This window comes from Neoarius graeffei, chromosome 1 (assembly GCF_027579695.1).
Source record: "Neoarius graeffei isolate fNeoGra1 chromosome 1, fNeoGra1.pri, whole genome shotgun sequence".
Taxonomy (NCBI): domain Eukaryota; kingdom Metazoa; phylum Chordata; class Actinopteri; order Siluriformes; family Ariidae; genus Neoarius; species Neoarius graeffei.
In genome coordinates, this window is record NC_083569.1 from 56,348,010 (window position 1) to 56,364,648 (window position 16,639).

The 16,639-nt window shown below is 40.7% G+C and overlaps 1 protein-coding gene across 5 annotated transcripts in view; it reads left to right on the top strand.

The window, feature by feature from the left end:
* LOC132895057 (uncharacterized) overlaps window positions 1-16,639 on the top strand; it is a 41,407-nt gene that overhangs the window by 11,449 nt on the left and 13,319 nt on the right. For all 5 annotated transcript variants that reach the window (XM_060935245.1, XM_060935237.1, XM_060935260.1 and 2 more), the window contains 3 exons: window positions 12,616-14,688; window positions 14,809-14,972; window positions 15,053-15,273. In XM_060935245.1, coding sequence (XP_060791228.1) covers window positions 12,723-14,688; window positions 14,809-14,972; window positions 15,053-15,273 — 2,351 coding nt within the window. In that variant the 5' untranslated portion in view covers window positions 12,616-12,722. The remainder of the gene's footprint in view (window positions 1-12,615; window positions 14,689-14,808; window positions 14,973-15,052; window positions 15,274-16,639) is intronic.

The following is a 16,639-nucleotide window of genomic DNA, read 5'->3' on the forward strand; positions in this document are numbered from 1 at the left end:
CCAAACACGACAAGTTGAGTTTTTACCAAAAAGTTCTATTTTGGTTTCATCTGACCATATGACATTCTCCCAATCCTCTTCTGGATCATCCAAATGCTCTCTAGCAAACTTCAGACGGGCCTGGACATGTACTGGCTTAAGCAGGGGGACACGTCTGGCACTGCAGGATTTGAGTCCCTGGCGGCGTAGTGTGTTACTGATGGTAGCCTTTGTTACTTTGGTCCCAGCTCTCTGCAGGTCATTCAATAGTTCCCCCTGTGTGGTTCTGGGATTTTTGCTCACTGTTCTTGTGATCATTTTGACCCCACGGGGTGAGATCTTGCATGGAGCCCCAGATCAAAGGAGATTATCAGTGGTCTTGTATGTCTTCCATTTTCTAATAATTGCTCCCACAGTTGATTTCTTCACACCAAGCTGCTTACCTATTGCAGATTCAGTCTTCCCAGCCTGGCGCAGGTCTACAGTTTTGTTTCTGGTGTCCTTTGACAGCTCTTTGGTCTTGGCCATAGTGGAGTTTGGAGTGTGACTGTTTGAGGTTGTGGACAGGTGTCTTTTATACTGATAACAAGTTCAAACAGGTGCCATTAATACAGGTAACGAGTGGAGGACAGAGGAGCCTCTTAAAGAAGTAGTTACAGGTCTGTGAGAGCCAGAAATCTTGCTTGTTTGTAGGTGACCAAATACTTATTTTACCGAGGAATTTACCAATTAATTCATTAAAAATCCTACAATGTGATTTCCTGGATTCTTTCCCCCCATTCTGTCTCTCATAGTTGAAGTGTACCTATGATGAAAATTACAGGCCTCTCTCATCTTTTTAAGTGGGAGAACTTGCACAATTGGTGGCTGACTAAATACTTTTTTTGCCCCACTGTATGGTCACTGAACTGCTGGTTGTCCAGGTGGTGCTCTGAAAACAGTGTGGGCTTTATAGATAATTGGGCTAATTTTGAGGGCACTGCTGGCCTGTTAGGGCAGGACGGTATCCATCCCACTCGGGAAGGTGCTGCTCTCATTTCCTGCAGCATAGGTCATAGTCTCAGAACAGGCCTAGTTAATTTCTGACAATCCAGAGCCAAGGCCAGGGAGCAGACGAACAGGCTAAACCGACTGTCTGCTAGCTGCACAGAGTCGTCACTTGGTCCACTACATCAAGACCGTGTCTGTTCCCCGAGCTAAACAAAAAGGTAGAAATATTCAGAGAGTTTGTTCCAGTAACCTAATCAATATAAAATTAGATCATACTGACTGTACAGCTGCTGCCAGCACCTTTAATCTAAAGGTGGGGCTATTAAATATTAGATCTCTTGCATCTAAAGCGCTAACGGTTAATGAACTCATTACTGATCAGGAGTTTAATCTACTTTGTTTAACTGAAACATGGATTAAGCCAAATGAATATATAGCATTAAATGAAGCGAGTCCTCCTGGATACAGTTATATAACCAGCCTCGTCTAACTGGCAGAGGAGGAGGCGTCGCGGTTATTTATAACGATTATCTAGGTGTAACACAAAAACCTGGTTATAAATTTAATACATTTGAAGTTCTTCATACTCATAATGTATGTAGCCTCGAAAAATAGGTCTACCCAGTTAATTCCATTACTTATTATTTACCGGCCCCCAGGGCCATATTCTGAGTTTCTTTCTGAATTTGCAGATTTTACCTCAGATCTGGTTATTTCCCGAGGATGTGATTCTTCCGGATTTTTCCAGAATTCCGGATTTTCAGGCATAAAAATGCGACCCTCGTGAATCATGCAAATTCGTTTTTTTTTTTTTTTGGGAGGGGTAGGACCACATTACCCATAGGCAACTCCAATGAGCCACGCGTGCGCATAATAACCTACCCTAGGTTAAGCGGTACCAATAATAATAAAAAAAGCCCATTATGCATAACGCGAGAGTAACCTTTATGTGACCCGAGTCAAGTAATGTAAGACGCACGCGCGTTAGTAGTCAGTTTGTTGTTGGAATGGATGCAGCCGTCACTCTACTCTCGTGTGTGACGTAGCATACCAGTGTCTTCGATGTCTTCAGCTGTCAATAGGATCGACATTTGGATGATTCAGGTAGGCCTATGCTAATATTGTTTTCATGTATTTGTTTGCATGCCTATTATCTAATAGTTTTTCACTGATCTCAATGTCCAAGATTTGCCACAGTGGTATTAATGCTAACGTTAGTCAAATGTTTCTTAGTTAGCCAGTTATGGTACTAGCCAGGTTAGTCAATGTGTAGCTACCAGGCTAGGTTGAAAAAAAAAGAAAACTGCAGGTATCGGTGAGTAAACATTTCTCCTCTTGAAAGTGTTTAGATGATTTACTTGTATAGTTGGAAAAAGGCATTTTTTTGTTTTTGGGAAAGGAAAGTTTCACGTGTCAGCATTCAACATGATTTGCCACAGCTAACAAAATTCTTTGCCTAGCAATTGCCTAGCCGTTCGCATGAGATGGCTTCCTAATGTTACTAAGGTTTTAGAATGTTAGCGTTAAGTGAACGTTAAGTGAACAAGGCAATTAAGTGTTAAATTTGGTTGTAGAGGTATTTTTTTTGGACTATGAGGTGTCCTAATTTGATTGAAATTCTGTCTGCTACAATTCGCATCAGTTCGTTTAAATGGTGGGCTTTAGCCTATCAAGATTATCGTCTCAAACCTGAGGTCTCAACAGTTTGATGCCGACGTCATAGCAATTCACTGGTTGTTTGTCATTTGAAACACTAGTATGTATAGCATATATGTTAATCTGTGTACACATTACAAAAGGTCGCTGATTAACACTTGCAACTCTGTCATGATGGTGTAAAAATCAGGCATGAAAATCTCTCACCTTTCGGCGAAATTCGCCGTTTTGAAGTCAAAAAGGGTGACCTACGCGAATCGTGTAGATCCGAGGAGATTTTTTTTTGGGGGGGGGGGGTCGGGAGATTTTTTTTTAAATTATCATATGATTGACTTAATACGCAAACTGAGCACTTCAGAAATCGGCCCTTTAAATGACACTTGGACGGTCAGTAAATCCTCCTGGCTGCTTCGCTGCCGAGAACCAATCATATGCCAAACTGCGTTCCATTATTCCAATCATGCGCACACTCTTCACGTGTACTTGGAGTGCATGGAGAGAGCCTGTGGTTGAATTGCAAAGCTGGGAGAACGAGAAGCAGGACATATCCACCTGGGGCCATTATTAAAAAAATGCTCTGTTTCCGGTCCACCGGCCGGGTGAGTGCCGTTTGTGCGGGTGAAATTTTTTTTTAACGCCGGTTTTTCGACATTTTTTTCGGGTTCGTAAATCTAAACTCGAACTTGACATTTACGCATTCCCAGGGCTTTCCACTAAAGTTCATACTGCCTACACCGAGTGCGCGCGCACACTACTGCCTCCGCCGAGTGCGCGCGTGCGCACACACCGCATGTCGGGGCCGCGGATGAGTTCCTCTCCCCTGATCAACGAAGTCTGCTGGGAATTTGTGGTTATTATCGGTACAAACAGCGCGATCACAACTTAAATGAGTGCGGTTCAGTTTGACATTATTGTCAGTCCGTTAGATAAACATTTAATTTTATTAAAATCGAAAATTAATATTTAGAGCCTGTGGGCTACAAAAATAGTCATTAAAGTAGCCGGCTGGACTTAATTGTGTGGCCGCAGCCGCTGCTTGTGGAAAGCCCTGTCGAATCAGCTCTGCGCATGCGCCGTGCGGCACAAAAAAAATGGCAGCCACCATGAAGGAAGGAGATCCAGAGTTTTCAAACATTTGCTTAAGTGTGAAATCGCAAAATGGTATTCTAGCAAACAACAAAATAGTAAAGATTCAGAAAAACAAATCATTCAGTGATCATTTTAATAGTGTAATTTCATCCGAACTAGGCCTAACGCTCGATTTAGAACTACAAAAAGTCCGTGTGTCGGACATTTTAAGTACCTTTGTAAAAGTTTTGCAAATGTTGCAGTCAGCATTTAAAATGCTAACTTAAAGTTTTTGTACAAGTTTCAGTTGATTAAACTGTCATTTTATTAAATGTGTCTGCTTTTGTAATAAGAAAGTACTGAAAGAAAAAGCAAACACAGCATTGCGATTTCTTATCCATCCATATATAATAAAAAAAAATTAAAAATAAAAATCCCTCCCTCCTGACTGAAAATTTTTTTTGCTCACCCGGTGGACAGGAAACTGATTTTTTTTTTTTAAGGATGGCCTGGGACAAGGCAGACCAGAGCGTAACTTACACATTTACCTGCATTTACCAGCGGATTGAATTTGGTGAGTTATGGTTTCAATCATTTTCATATTTTGTGCGGTATAACAAAGTTACTGCCGTTCGCTACAGCTTGCGTTGAACACTGCCAGAGCTAGCCGAAGCTCTGGTGAAAATAATAGCTCCCGTTTGCCAGATATTAAGTTAGCTTAAAGCTTATGTAGTTAACGGTAACATAAAAGAAGAAACACAAACTTCTTTCTATTATCTCTGTAATTGGTATTTCAGGGACGTGTGAGGATAATATTCACATGAGGGGCTGAAAAGGCTGAAGGTGAAGTGGTAAACTCTAAAACTTGTTAGCCTATGCTTTGGCCCATGCTTGAAGCCTTTTGTGACAAAATAAAAACTTGTGAACCCTGGTCTTTTTTACACTCCACTGTTTTACACTGTTATTTGATTCATTAAAACGTAATGGTTTTGAGCCATCTAAAATAGCGAAAGCGGGCGTCTCACATTTACTGCCCGGGCTCCATCCATTGACAAGACGGGGCATCAATTTTTTTCAGCGCGAAATTAGAGAGAAGACAACAGGGAAGAGTGTGTCACGAAAGGCTTGCCGTGTGTTTAGACCAAAAGCCACTAAAGCTGTTGTGTAAATCGTTATGTTGATGATATTATTTTTAGTCGCTGCTGTAGCTTTTGTCACCATTCTAAGTCAGCTAGCCTACTTCTGGCCATTAAAGCTTTAGTAGTTTCTGGTGTGAACACATAGACCGTGAGCCAGGGCCTCAAAATATGGAAACCGTTACCGAAAAAGTGGAAAAGGCTACCATACCTTTTCTGAAAGCTTGGATTCTCAGCTTTTCAGTGATGTATGATGGCCATCTGACAAGAGTAGCTGTTTTGAGTTATCACACATAAGGTAAACTAAGGTTGAGAAAATATTGCGTATAAATCAAGCAGAACACTGTATTCATTTTGTAATGTAAATTCCATGAAAGTTGGGACCTGATATAAATTATATGTGGTGGACATGTATTAAGGACCCTTTGAAATATCTCAAAATGCTGAATAACAACTCTTTCTAAAAATGTTTTACCTCAGACTTTCAACTCGACATGTCAACAAATTAGAATCGTACACTACTGTTTTGTCTTTGAAAAAACGCCATGTCTGTTATCAGACTGAAAATCCCCCCTCCAAATCAGATAATATGGGTAAATGGTACATTTTCTGAATCCTCAGGGTCATTCCAGTATTTCAGTGTTTGGATTTTGTTTTTCTGGTGCTCCCTGGTGCCACAGAATTAAAAGACAAAGGATGACTTAGGCGGAAATGGAAGGAAAATGTGTGTGATTAAAAGTTTGAAGAGCTCCAGGGTTGGCTGTACTCATCTAAAATGCTCACAAAAGGATTTAAATGAAAGCTCAGAGTCTCCCCTTTAAAATGATGCCAAACATCTCATCTCATCTCATTATCTCTAGCCGCTTTATCCTTCTACAGGGTCGCAGGCAAGCTGGAGCCTATCCCAGCTGACTACGGGCGAAAGGCAGGGTACACCCTGGACAAGTCACCAGGTCATCACAGGGCTGACGCATAGACACAGACAACCATTCACACTCACATTCACACCTACGGTCAATTTAGAGTCACCAGTTAACCTAACCTGCATGTCTTTGGACTGTGGGGGAAACCGGAGCACCCGGAGGAAACCCACGCGGACACGGGGAGAACATGCAAACTCCACACAGAAAGGCCCTCGCCGGCCATGGGGCTCGAACCCAGGACCTTCTTGCTGTGAGGCGACAGCGCTAACCACTACACCACCGTGCCGCCGATGCCAAACATAACAAAATAAAATATTCCAATATGTCCAATATAGATTTCGGCAATATCAGTGTTCTGCTTGATTTATACACAATATTTTCTCAATCTTAGTTTACATTATGTGTGATAACTCAAAACAGCTACTCCTGTCAGATGGCCATCATACATCATTGAAAAGCTGAGACTCCAAGCTTTCAGAAAAGGTATGGTAGCCTTTGCCACTTTTTCGGTAACGACCAACCCCTCTAGGTCACGGACTAACAGTAGAGAGTGGTTTACAGTTGATACTGATGTACCACTTGCACTAATACAAACATTATCCTTAGAATGAGTGTGTTAGGGGAAGAGGACGCTGCAGCTGTTAAGCTGGATGCAGGCATTAAATGCAGCTGGAAGTGGGCCTGGCTTAAGCTGGAGGGCAAGGTATCTGTGAAGGGACAAGAGGTGTCCTTTCATGTTGGGGATTTCTTTAAGAAAATTGACAGAGAGGGATTGGCCAGGTGTGTCCTCTGCCACAAGGACATAAATTATGCAAACAAGGGCAGCCATGCTTTGATTGTTCACGTCCAAACTGCGATACATCAGTGTACCGGAAGTATTTCCTCCGCACCACCAACGCCCGTCGCCCGACAATACCCCACCCCCGCGCGTGCGCACCCTTCTCACCTTTTCAACCCCTGACCCATTTTCATGCCTGAAAAATCTAAAGGTAGTAAAAAAAAAAAGGTATTAAATTTAATTTAAGGATTGCTGTACAGTATACCCTGTTCTGTAGTTGAGTTGGTAGAGATGATTGGAATGCCTTGCCAAGATAGCAATACTCATTGATTACTCTCAGCCCCGGCTTCATGCCTGCAGCTAAACCACACCTGTGAGGATATCCAGGAACAGCCACACTCCCACCCTTGTTATATTGCTTAATTACAGAATGTTCAATGTGGTTCATAATAACATAACAGTGTAGGCAACATATCAACATCAACATTGATGCTGATGAAAAACTTGAACTATTATTATAGTCCATCTTGGCTGCATAGCACATTATCATACATGCTGCATAATAACAATGTCAGTATACTGGTGATAGACCACGTTCATGTGTACTGCAGTTTGTGTTTATTGGCTAAAATATGCAGGGATTGTGTCATAATTGTATAATTTATTTTATTATATCTTTTCCAGCATACTTTGGACTTATGGCCAGACTTGCAGTGAATAGCCCTGACATTAAAGCTGTTGATGAGGGAGTTTAGTGTTTTTTCACTTGTATGTCCATGTTACACTTCCTGACTTTGTACTTTGTTACACTTCTTGACTTTATACTACACTTACTGACATTGTTATTGTGCATATTTTGAAAAAAATGACAGTGAGTGTGTGCTCATCACCTGTTCTAATATCTGCACCTATTGTTTGATGTTTGAGGTTGTTTGCCCTCAAAATAATTGTTTTCCAATGATGAAAATTGGCACTAAATGTTTGCGTATTGCACTTTTCATTAAAAGTGTCAAAATGAGGTTACTGTGTGTAGTGGCTGCACTGTTGCCGCGCCATACCACACCACACTGCTGCCGTGTCACATTATGGGTCTATATATTTTCCTGCTTTTTTTGTCCTTGGCCAATCACATCCCTGATTTCCTTAGACAAAGCTTTAGTTGTCGGAGATTTTAATATTCACTTTGATAACCCAGAAGACCCTTTAAGAACAGCATTTGTGTCCATTTTAGATTCAGTAGGGATTAATCAGAATGTCATAGGACCGACCCATAATGGTGGTCACACCCTCGAGCTAATACTAACATTCAGTTTAAACAGACAATATAGTCATACTTCCACAGTCTGAAGTTATCTCAGATCATTATCTCATCTCATTCAAACTATGTCTGAGTAATAATATATGCACCTCACCACGCTACCGTATTAAACGTACATTCGCGTCAACTACTGCACAGAGCTTTATAAATGATCTCCCAGAGCTGTCAACTTTGATTGGGTCACTGTCAGCCCCTGCAGAACTTGATCAGGCAACTGAATGCTTAGAGTCAACATTCCGCCATACCTTAGATAATGTAGCTCCTCTTAAAAGGAAAATAGTCAGAGACAAAAAATTAGCACCCTGGTATAATGATGACACTCGCACATTAAAACAGACCACTTGAAAATTGGAACATAAATGGCGTCAAGCAAAATTGGTAGTGTTCAAATTAGCGTGGAAGGAGAGCTTCCTGAAGTTTAGAAAAGCTCTTAGTGCTGCTAGATCAACATGTCTCTCCTCCCTAATAGAAGATAACAAAAATAATCCTAGATTCCTATTTAATACTGTAGCAAAATTAACCAGGAATAAGTCCACTATAGACACATGCATACCTGTAGTAGCAACGATTTCATGATTTTTTTTTTTTTTTTTAATGACAAAATTGAGAATATCTGACAAAAAATTCAAACTACTAATTTAAGGTCAGACAATGCAAGTGACCATGTCTCATCTCTCTTCTCATCTCATTATCTGTCGCCGCTTTATCCTGTTCTACAGGGTCGCAGGCAAGCTGGAGCCTATCCCAGCTGACTACGGGCGAAAGGCGGGGTACACCCTGGACAAGTCGCCAGGTCATCACAGGGCTGACGCATAGACACAGACAACAATTCACACTCACATTCACACCTACGGAAAATTTTTTAGAGTCACCAGTTAACCTAACTTGCATGTCTTTGGACTGTGGGGGAAACCGGAGCACCCGGAGGAAACCCACGCGGACACGGGGAGAACATGCAAACTCTGCACAGAAAGGCCCTCGCCGGCCACAGGGCTCGAACCCGGACCTTCTTGCTGTGAGGCGACAGCGCTAACCACTACACCACCGTGCCGCCCACAAGTGACCCTGTAGTTAACAATATAACTGTATCAGATCATAAATTTGAATGTTTTACTCCCCTAAAAGAAACTGAATTACTTTCATTAATCTCGGCATCAAAAGCCTCAACTTGCGTACTAGATCCCTTACCTACACATCTATTCAAACAGATAATACCTGAAGTAATTGAACTGCTTCTAAAAATAATAAATTCTTCTCTTACGATTGGCTATGTACCCAAATCCTTTAAACTAGCAGTTATCAAACCCCTGATTAAAAAACCTGACCTTGATCCCTGTCAGCTGTCCAATTATCAGCCAATATCAAACCTCCCCTTTATCTCCAAGATCCTTGAAAAAGCTGTGGCACAGCAGTTGTGCTCATATTTACAGAGGAATAACATCCATGAAATGTATCAGTCAGGATTTAGACCTAATCATAGCACAGAGACAGCTTTGGTTAAAGTAGTAAACGATCTACTGTTGGCGTCTGATCAGGGCTGTGTCTCACTAGTTGTGTTGCTTGACCTTAGTGCAGCATTTGATACCATTGATCATTCCATTCTTTTGGATAGACTAGAAAATGTTGTGGGAGTTAAGGGAACGGCCCTCTCCTGGCTCACGTCTTATTTATCTAATCACTATCAGTATGTTGATATAAATGGTGATATTTCTAGACGTACTGAGGTAAAGTTTGGTGTTCCACAAGGTTCTGTCTTGGGTCCACTGCTTTTTTTTCTTTATATATGTTACCTCTGGGTGATATTATTCGTAAACATTGTATTAGTTTCCACTGTTATGCTGATGACACACAGTTGTATGTTTCTGCAAAACCTGATGAAAGACACCAGCTTAATAGAAATGAGGAATGTGTAAAGGACATTAGACACTGGATGCTTATGAACTTCCTTCTGCTTAACTCTGACAAGACTGAAGTGCTTGTACAGTACTAGGACCACATGCAGCTAGAAGTAAGTTTTCTGATTACACAGTAACTCTGGATGGCCTTTCTGTTTCTTCACGTGCAGCAGTAAAAGACCTCGGGGTGATTATTGACCCCAGTCTTTCATTCGAAACTCACATTGATAACATCACCCGGATAGCTTTCTTTTATCTCAGAAATATTGCTAAGATAAGAAATTTAATGTCACTACACGACGCGGAAAAACTAGTCCATGCTTTTGTTACCTCCAGGTTGGATTATTGTAATGCCTTACAGTCTGGATGTTCCAATAAGTGCATAAACAAGATCCAGTTAGTTCAAAATGCAGCAGCAAGAGTCCTTACTAGAACTAGAAAATATGACCACATCACCCCTGTCTTATCCACATTGCATTGGCTCCCAATCAAATTTCGTATTGATTATAAAGTACTACTATTGACCTTTAAAGCACTAAATGGTCTCGCACCACAGTACCTGAGTGAACTTCTGGTCCTCTATGACCCGCCACACCTACTTATATCAAAAGGTGCAGGCTATCTGCTGGTACCTCATATAGTGAAGGCTACATCAGGGGGCGGAGCCTTTTCTTACAAAGCCCGACAGTTATGGAACAGCCTTCCAAGTAATGTTCGGGACTCAGATACAGTCTGTGTTTAAGTCTAGGCTGAAAACATCTGTTTAGTCAAGCCTTTTGTTAATGGTGTTTGAGGTAAAGGTGTAGATCTGGAGGGTCCTCAGACATAGTGTTTTGGTAAACTGGGATGCATGGATGCTGTCAGTCCCCACTTGCTTGCTCCCTCAAGTTTGTTGACGGTGTAGTGGCTGGCTGCTTTATGTCCCGGGGCTCCCTCATGCCTGTGTTACCTTCTGGCTCTCCCCTTTTAGTTATGCTGTCATAGTTAGTTGCCGGAGTCCCTGCTTGTACTCAGTGCAATATGTATACTGTTCCTACTTATTCAGGTGACATTGGGCATACCTAACAACCTGTGTCCCCCCCCCAAAAAAAATATGTCCCTCTGAGTTACATGTTGGTCCTGGGATCGAGATGCTGACCTCTTCTGCTCCTCAGACCTGCCTGATCCATCCTGATGCCCTGTGTCTGGACGGAGTCTCATCACATCGCTCCTGTGGAGGACGGCCCCATGAGGACAGTTGAACGTCGCACTTGGAAGATGCTCTGGACTCCTACAGTAATGCTTTTACGGCTGAGGACTACAGTTGACTTGCTAACTTTAGGACTGCAGTTGTCATGAACAGTTTTGCACTCAAGTTTCCATCAATGAAGAGTTTATAACATCAACGAAACTGACTTCTTGTTAAAGCTGTTAATATTATAGTCATGCTGTCTGCTGTTGCCCAAATGAGGATGGGTTCCCTTTTGAGTCTGGTTCCTCTCGAGGTTTCTTCCTCATGTCGTCTGAGGGAGTCTTTCCTTGCCACCGTCGCCACAGGCTTGCTCATCGGGGATAGATTAGAGATTAAAATTAGCTCATGTTTTAAGTTGTTCAAATTGTGTAAAGCTGCTTTGCGACAATGTTTATTGTTAAAAGCGCTATACAAATAAACTTGACTTGACTAGCTTCTATCTCCCAATCAGATAAAGGCTGAGCTCAGACCTGCACAAGTCTCTACTATTAGTTATGATCAAATGGAAGTCGGCCTATAATGTGATGCTTGTTAACCACATTAAACTTGTGTGAATGATCAGTGGCGAGCTCGGTCTCTATTCTGAGAGTACTTCTGCCACACAGACCCTGGTCAAAATCAAACTTTATGGGTAAGGCATTATTTACACCATGGCATAACGGTAAACAAACAGTCTCATTATGCTTGATCATAAGTTTATAATACTTTCTGGTGGTTTTTGTCCTTCATAGCTTCAGCTGAATGGAGATATTTGAAAAGACGGTGCTTTAATGCAGTGTCAAATTCAGCATATACAAAATACACACGAAACACCAGGTCCTTAGAGGTGAAAAATTTTCCATACATGGTGATAAAACGATGAGCAATTCCCGAACTAATAAACCAAATAATTTAAATTTAAATCACTTGCAGTTTGTACCAATACATGTTCTTTTTTACCACCTAAGCCAGTCTCTCACTGGGCTGCGACAGCTTGCAACAAATTGCGAACATCATTTGCAAGAGAGTTTCAAAAGTGTGTTGAAACATTCGCAGGGCTTCTCAGTTTCCTTGCATGAGTCACAAAGTGTCGCTCCTTCGTCGCTGAAATTTTGAACATGTTCAAAAATTTAGTGCGACAAAATTTCTCTCAAAATAGCCGCAAATGCGTCGCTGGTGTCGCAAAGCCGTCACAAACCCTTCTCAAGTCAGTTTCTGTGAGACAGGAAGTGTGAGTGTATCTCACTGGGCTGCGACAGCCTGCGACTAGTTGGAGACACAACAATTGCTATAAAATATGCGAATATCAATTCAGTGTGATTCCAAGTGAAAATTTGCATATTTTATTGCAATTGTTGTGTCTTCAACTTGTCGCAGGCTGTCGCAGCCCAGTGAGATACTACCCTTAGATTTTCAGTTTGTCTCCTCAGGACAATTTGTAAAGGTTTTAGGAAGAACACTACAACAAATAGTTTTCCTTTTAGAAAGGTTTTCAATTGGAAATCATTTCGTAAGCTAGGAAATTGGATTAAAAACAAAGAGAATTGTAATAATGTGTCCAGTAATTGCACTCTGTAAGTAAGTATATATCTCAATCTATAAATTCTGTGGTATGATCTCAGCTTGTGAACTAATCATGGTCTATTTCTGTGTCTTTTACAGTAGCATGCAGATTTTTCTTGAAAGTAAAATGTATGGATGTGAAGTGACAAAGCTGAAGTGATAACCCAGGCCATCGCAATTTGTCAAATGTCCTGTTGAGAGAACCAATGGCATTCCAAATACCTGTACCATTTTCCATTACTGTTCCGGTTCCTGTTGAATTGGAGCCAAGGAAAACAAATCCATTAATACAATGCATTGTTGACAACAAATCAAACAAACTGAAGAAACTAGTTAAAGGAATCAATATTAATGAACTGTATTCTTCTGCAATCTGGAATGATGATGTTACCCTGCTGACAGCAGCAGCTGTATGTGGGAATGAAAAGATTTGTAACTTTCTACTTGGAGAAAATGCGGATCCCAACATACTGTCCACAAACGGCCTAACATCTCTCCACTACGCTGCAAATACAGCAGGAGTTCGACTGAATATTGTGAGAAGATTAATAGCTGCAAAAGCTAATCCAAATGGTCATCAACAGCAAATAATGACACCATTACAGCTTGCTGCCAGGAACAACAGAGTGGACATATTCAAAGCACTTATAGAAGCTGGTGCTGACCCTGAAATAAATTATAGGATAATTCCTGATCTTGATAAAAAAGTAGAGACTTTTATGAATGAATTACCTGCAGGAAATGAAGCTGTAGAGAAATGTAGAATGTTTTTCAATTTTACTACTATGGTTCCCAAAAAAACTCAGTCAGAGGTTTTTAACTTCTGTAGGGAACATTTTCTTGAGGAACATCCTTTTACCCTTCTTGCACTTTTTGAAAGATACTTTAATGTTGTGGGCAGATCAGCAGAACAATATCAACAAAGTAGCATAAAGTGGTTGAAAGACTCCAAGAAAACGGACACCTACATCCAGGGATTTATCAAACGCTTTCCCAGAATTCCTCATGAATATAGGATGATGGCACTGAACAGCCTACATGCTGTAATTTGCATGATGAGAGAAATATCCCCTCAGATATTTAATGAGCTCATACCCATTCTGATCCAAGGTTTACTGCCCACTAATACAGTGCAGGGAAATGTGTTCAATCCCCCAATACTAAGTATTCTTTGTGTGACTGTGGACAAGTTCTCTAAGCAAAAACCTACAGCTGATGATATTAACTCTGTTGTTCTTGAAGAGTTTTGCAATGCACTTGTGCCTCTCACTGAGCCTAACTGCTCAACTGATATCAGCATTCTTGCTTACCGTTTGTTTGCTGCCCTGTATGAATTTGTCCCAGAGCACATTCATTCGTGGGGATTAACCCAAGTGCCAGATGGGGTTCTTTTTGCTGTAGACATCAAATCAGATGATTTAATTAAAGATAAACTACAAAAACTGCACACACATCTCAAATTACCCCAAAGTTCAAGCTTGGGTGATATAGCAGACAGCACGTTATCAAAGAAGGAAAAAAAGAAGAAAGGAATTCAGCAAGAGACAAGCTCAAAAGAAGATGCTGTACAAAAATCAAAACTTGATTCAGATACTGAAAAGACTTTAGTTGAGGAGTCAAAATCCACTGTGCATCCATTTGCAGCACATACTGAGGATTCATCAGTGTCAAGAAAATGGCATTCAATCAGCCAACGCTGGAAGCCCAAGCTAGAGAAACTTGTTAGCATGGAAGCAAATAAGGTTTATCGCCTGGGAAATCTCACAATTGGTGATTGCACTGAATTTGAGATAGCTAAAGGAAGTGATGGAACACAGGTTTTTCTTGGACTGAGAGATGACGGCACTGAGGTAGCTGTCAAACGAATGTTAAAGTCCAATTATCAAGACCTCAAAAATGAAGAGGAATTTCTACGGCTTCCTGAGCTTGACAATCCTTGTATTGTGCGATATGTGGACTTTGCAGAAGATGACAAATTTGGGTATCTTGTCCTTCAACTTTGTGAATACACACTGGAGGAGTACATCCAAAACCATTTGCCAGAAGACCGTTCTCTGCAGCTACAGGTCCTGAAGAAAATTGTCAAAGAAGTACTCTGTAGCCTAAAGGTTCTTCATAGCCAAGATACCAGCGTGCTTCATCGAGACATCAAGCCTCAAAATGTTCTGATTGGTAGGAATCATTATTTAATTATCAGTCCTGTCTAATTTATTTATAACTGGTGCATACTTCAGTGGCCCTTTAACCCATTTTATTATTATTATTATTATTATTATTATTATTATTTGACAGATATAACTGGAAAGGCGAGATTAGCTGATTTTGGCATAAGTCGAAGGCTGAAGTTGGGGGAGACGACTTGCCGCACTAATCCTGCTGGGACAAGGTGCTGGAAAGCCAGTGAAACTGTTGATGAGGACAGTAACCGTGGCTACAAGAGGACTTCTGACATTCAGGTTTTGGATGTCAAGCAGAATCCATAATAAATATTAAAATTAAAACCCAAGAATCATTTTTGCTTTTATAACTCTTTTAGGTTGCGGGAATGTTGGTGTATTACATCCTCTCCATTGGACATCATCCGTTTGGCAAAGGTGTCCGGTGTGAGGCTAATATTCTTGATGGGAAGTACTCTTTGGAACACCTGGAGGATGAAATAGCAAAGGACTTGGTGGAGTGGATGATCAGTCATGATCCAAAGGACAGACCTAAAGTAGAGGAGACTCTTTGCCACCCATTCTTTTGGACAGATGGATGGTAAGCCATATCTAACAAATCACAACATAAATTATTCAGCTTACCAGGATAGTAGATACTGTAGATGAAAGAATTCATTTATTGCATTCCTTGAGCATAATTTGCAAAAGTTATGCAGATCACCAGCAAAACCATGAATCTCTACAGCCCAACAGCTTACATTCAAGTTCAAAACCAAATAGGAGTTATGAGATATCAAACTAAAATAAGCAAGCTACTGAACAAAACCCTCAAAATTATTAATGAGAGTAAGAGGTCATGGTGAATCTTTTGGCTCAAAGGGGGACCAAGAGCACGTTATTTACAGGAATATCACCCAGAAGATTACTATACCGCTAGTACTAAATATAATTCATAGTGCCTCATGTTATTGTAGATGTTCTGTGGGGGAAAGAAATGAGTAAGAAAGTATACATTTGCATTGCATGTGCTGATTTTCAGTCCATTCAAAATGGTGTCACATTTTCAACTACAGTATTTAGTACAACTTAACTACACAGAAGACTTGGGAAAATACTAGTGCAGCCCAGACATATTACTATATCTCTTAGAAGTCCACTAAAACCGTATTGGACCATATTTCCATCAGCTCAGTGAAACAGAAAAATTGATAGGTCTTGACTACACATGCTGAAACTCATTAGACAACTCGAGAACGCTGTGGACATGCAGTACTATGTTACTCTGTTTTGCTTCATGCTTTTCAGGAGATCCAAAATATTGACCTGAACCTCACTTTCAGTGTACCTCGGGCGATTTTTAATTTGATTCTGAATTTCTAATTTGGTTCAAGGATGTTTGTATGCAGTGTCTATCATGAAACTGATTCATTTCACACAGAGTAAAGACACTTCTTCTTCTTCAAAAAAAAAATTAAGAGTGCAGCTGATATTAATTTATTAGACTAGTTGCACTATCAAAAAAAGCAGATTTTTTTTATAGAAAAGAAAAATAAATAAATTATATGGACAAGGTGGGGCAATATTAGACAGCATAAAGTGCTAATAAAAAAGACATAAGAAATTGCTTGAGTAAGTTATTTATGATAACCTATAAAAATTTGTGCATCACAGTCACTGCTCCTGGCGACTTGTCCAGGGTGTACCCCGCCTTTCGCCCGTAGTCAGCTGGGATAGGCTCCAGCTTGCCTGCGACCCTGTAGAAGGATAAAGCGGCTAGAGATAATGTGTGTGTGTGATGTGACAGTCACTGCTGCAGAGAAAGACATAATAAAGAGAGCTCTGTTTGCAGTTGAGACTGGGCGGTAATACTAAATCAACTCATTAATACTAAATTAACCCTCACATTATATTGCAAATCCACGCTTTATTTATTCTATATCTGCACTGAACTGAAACTGGTTCTT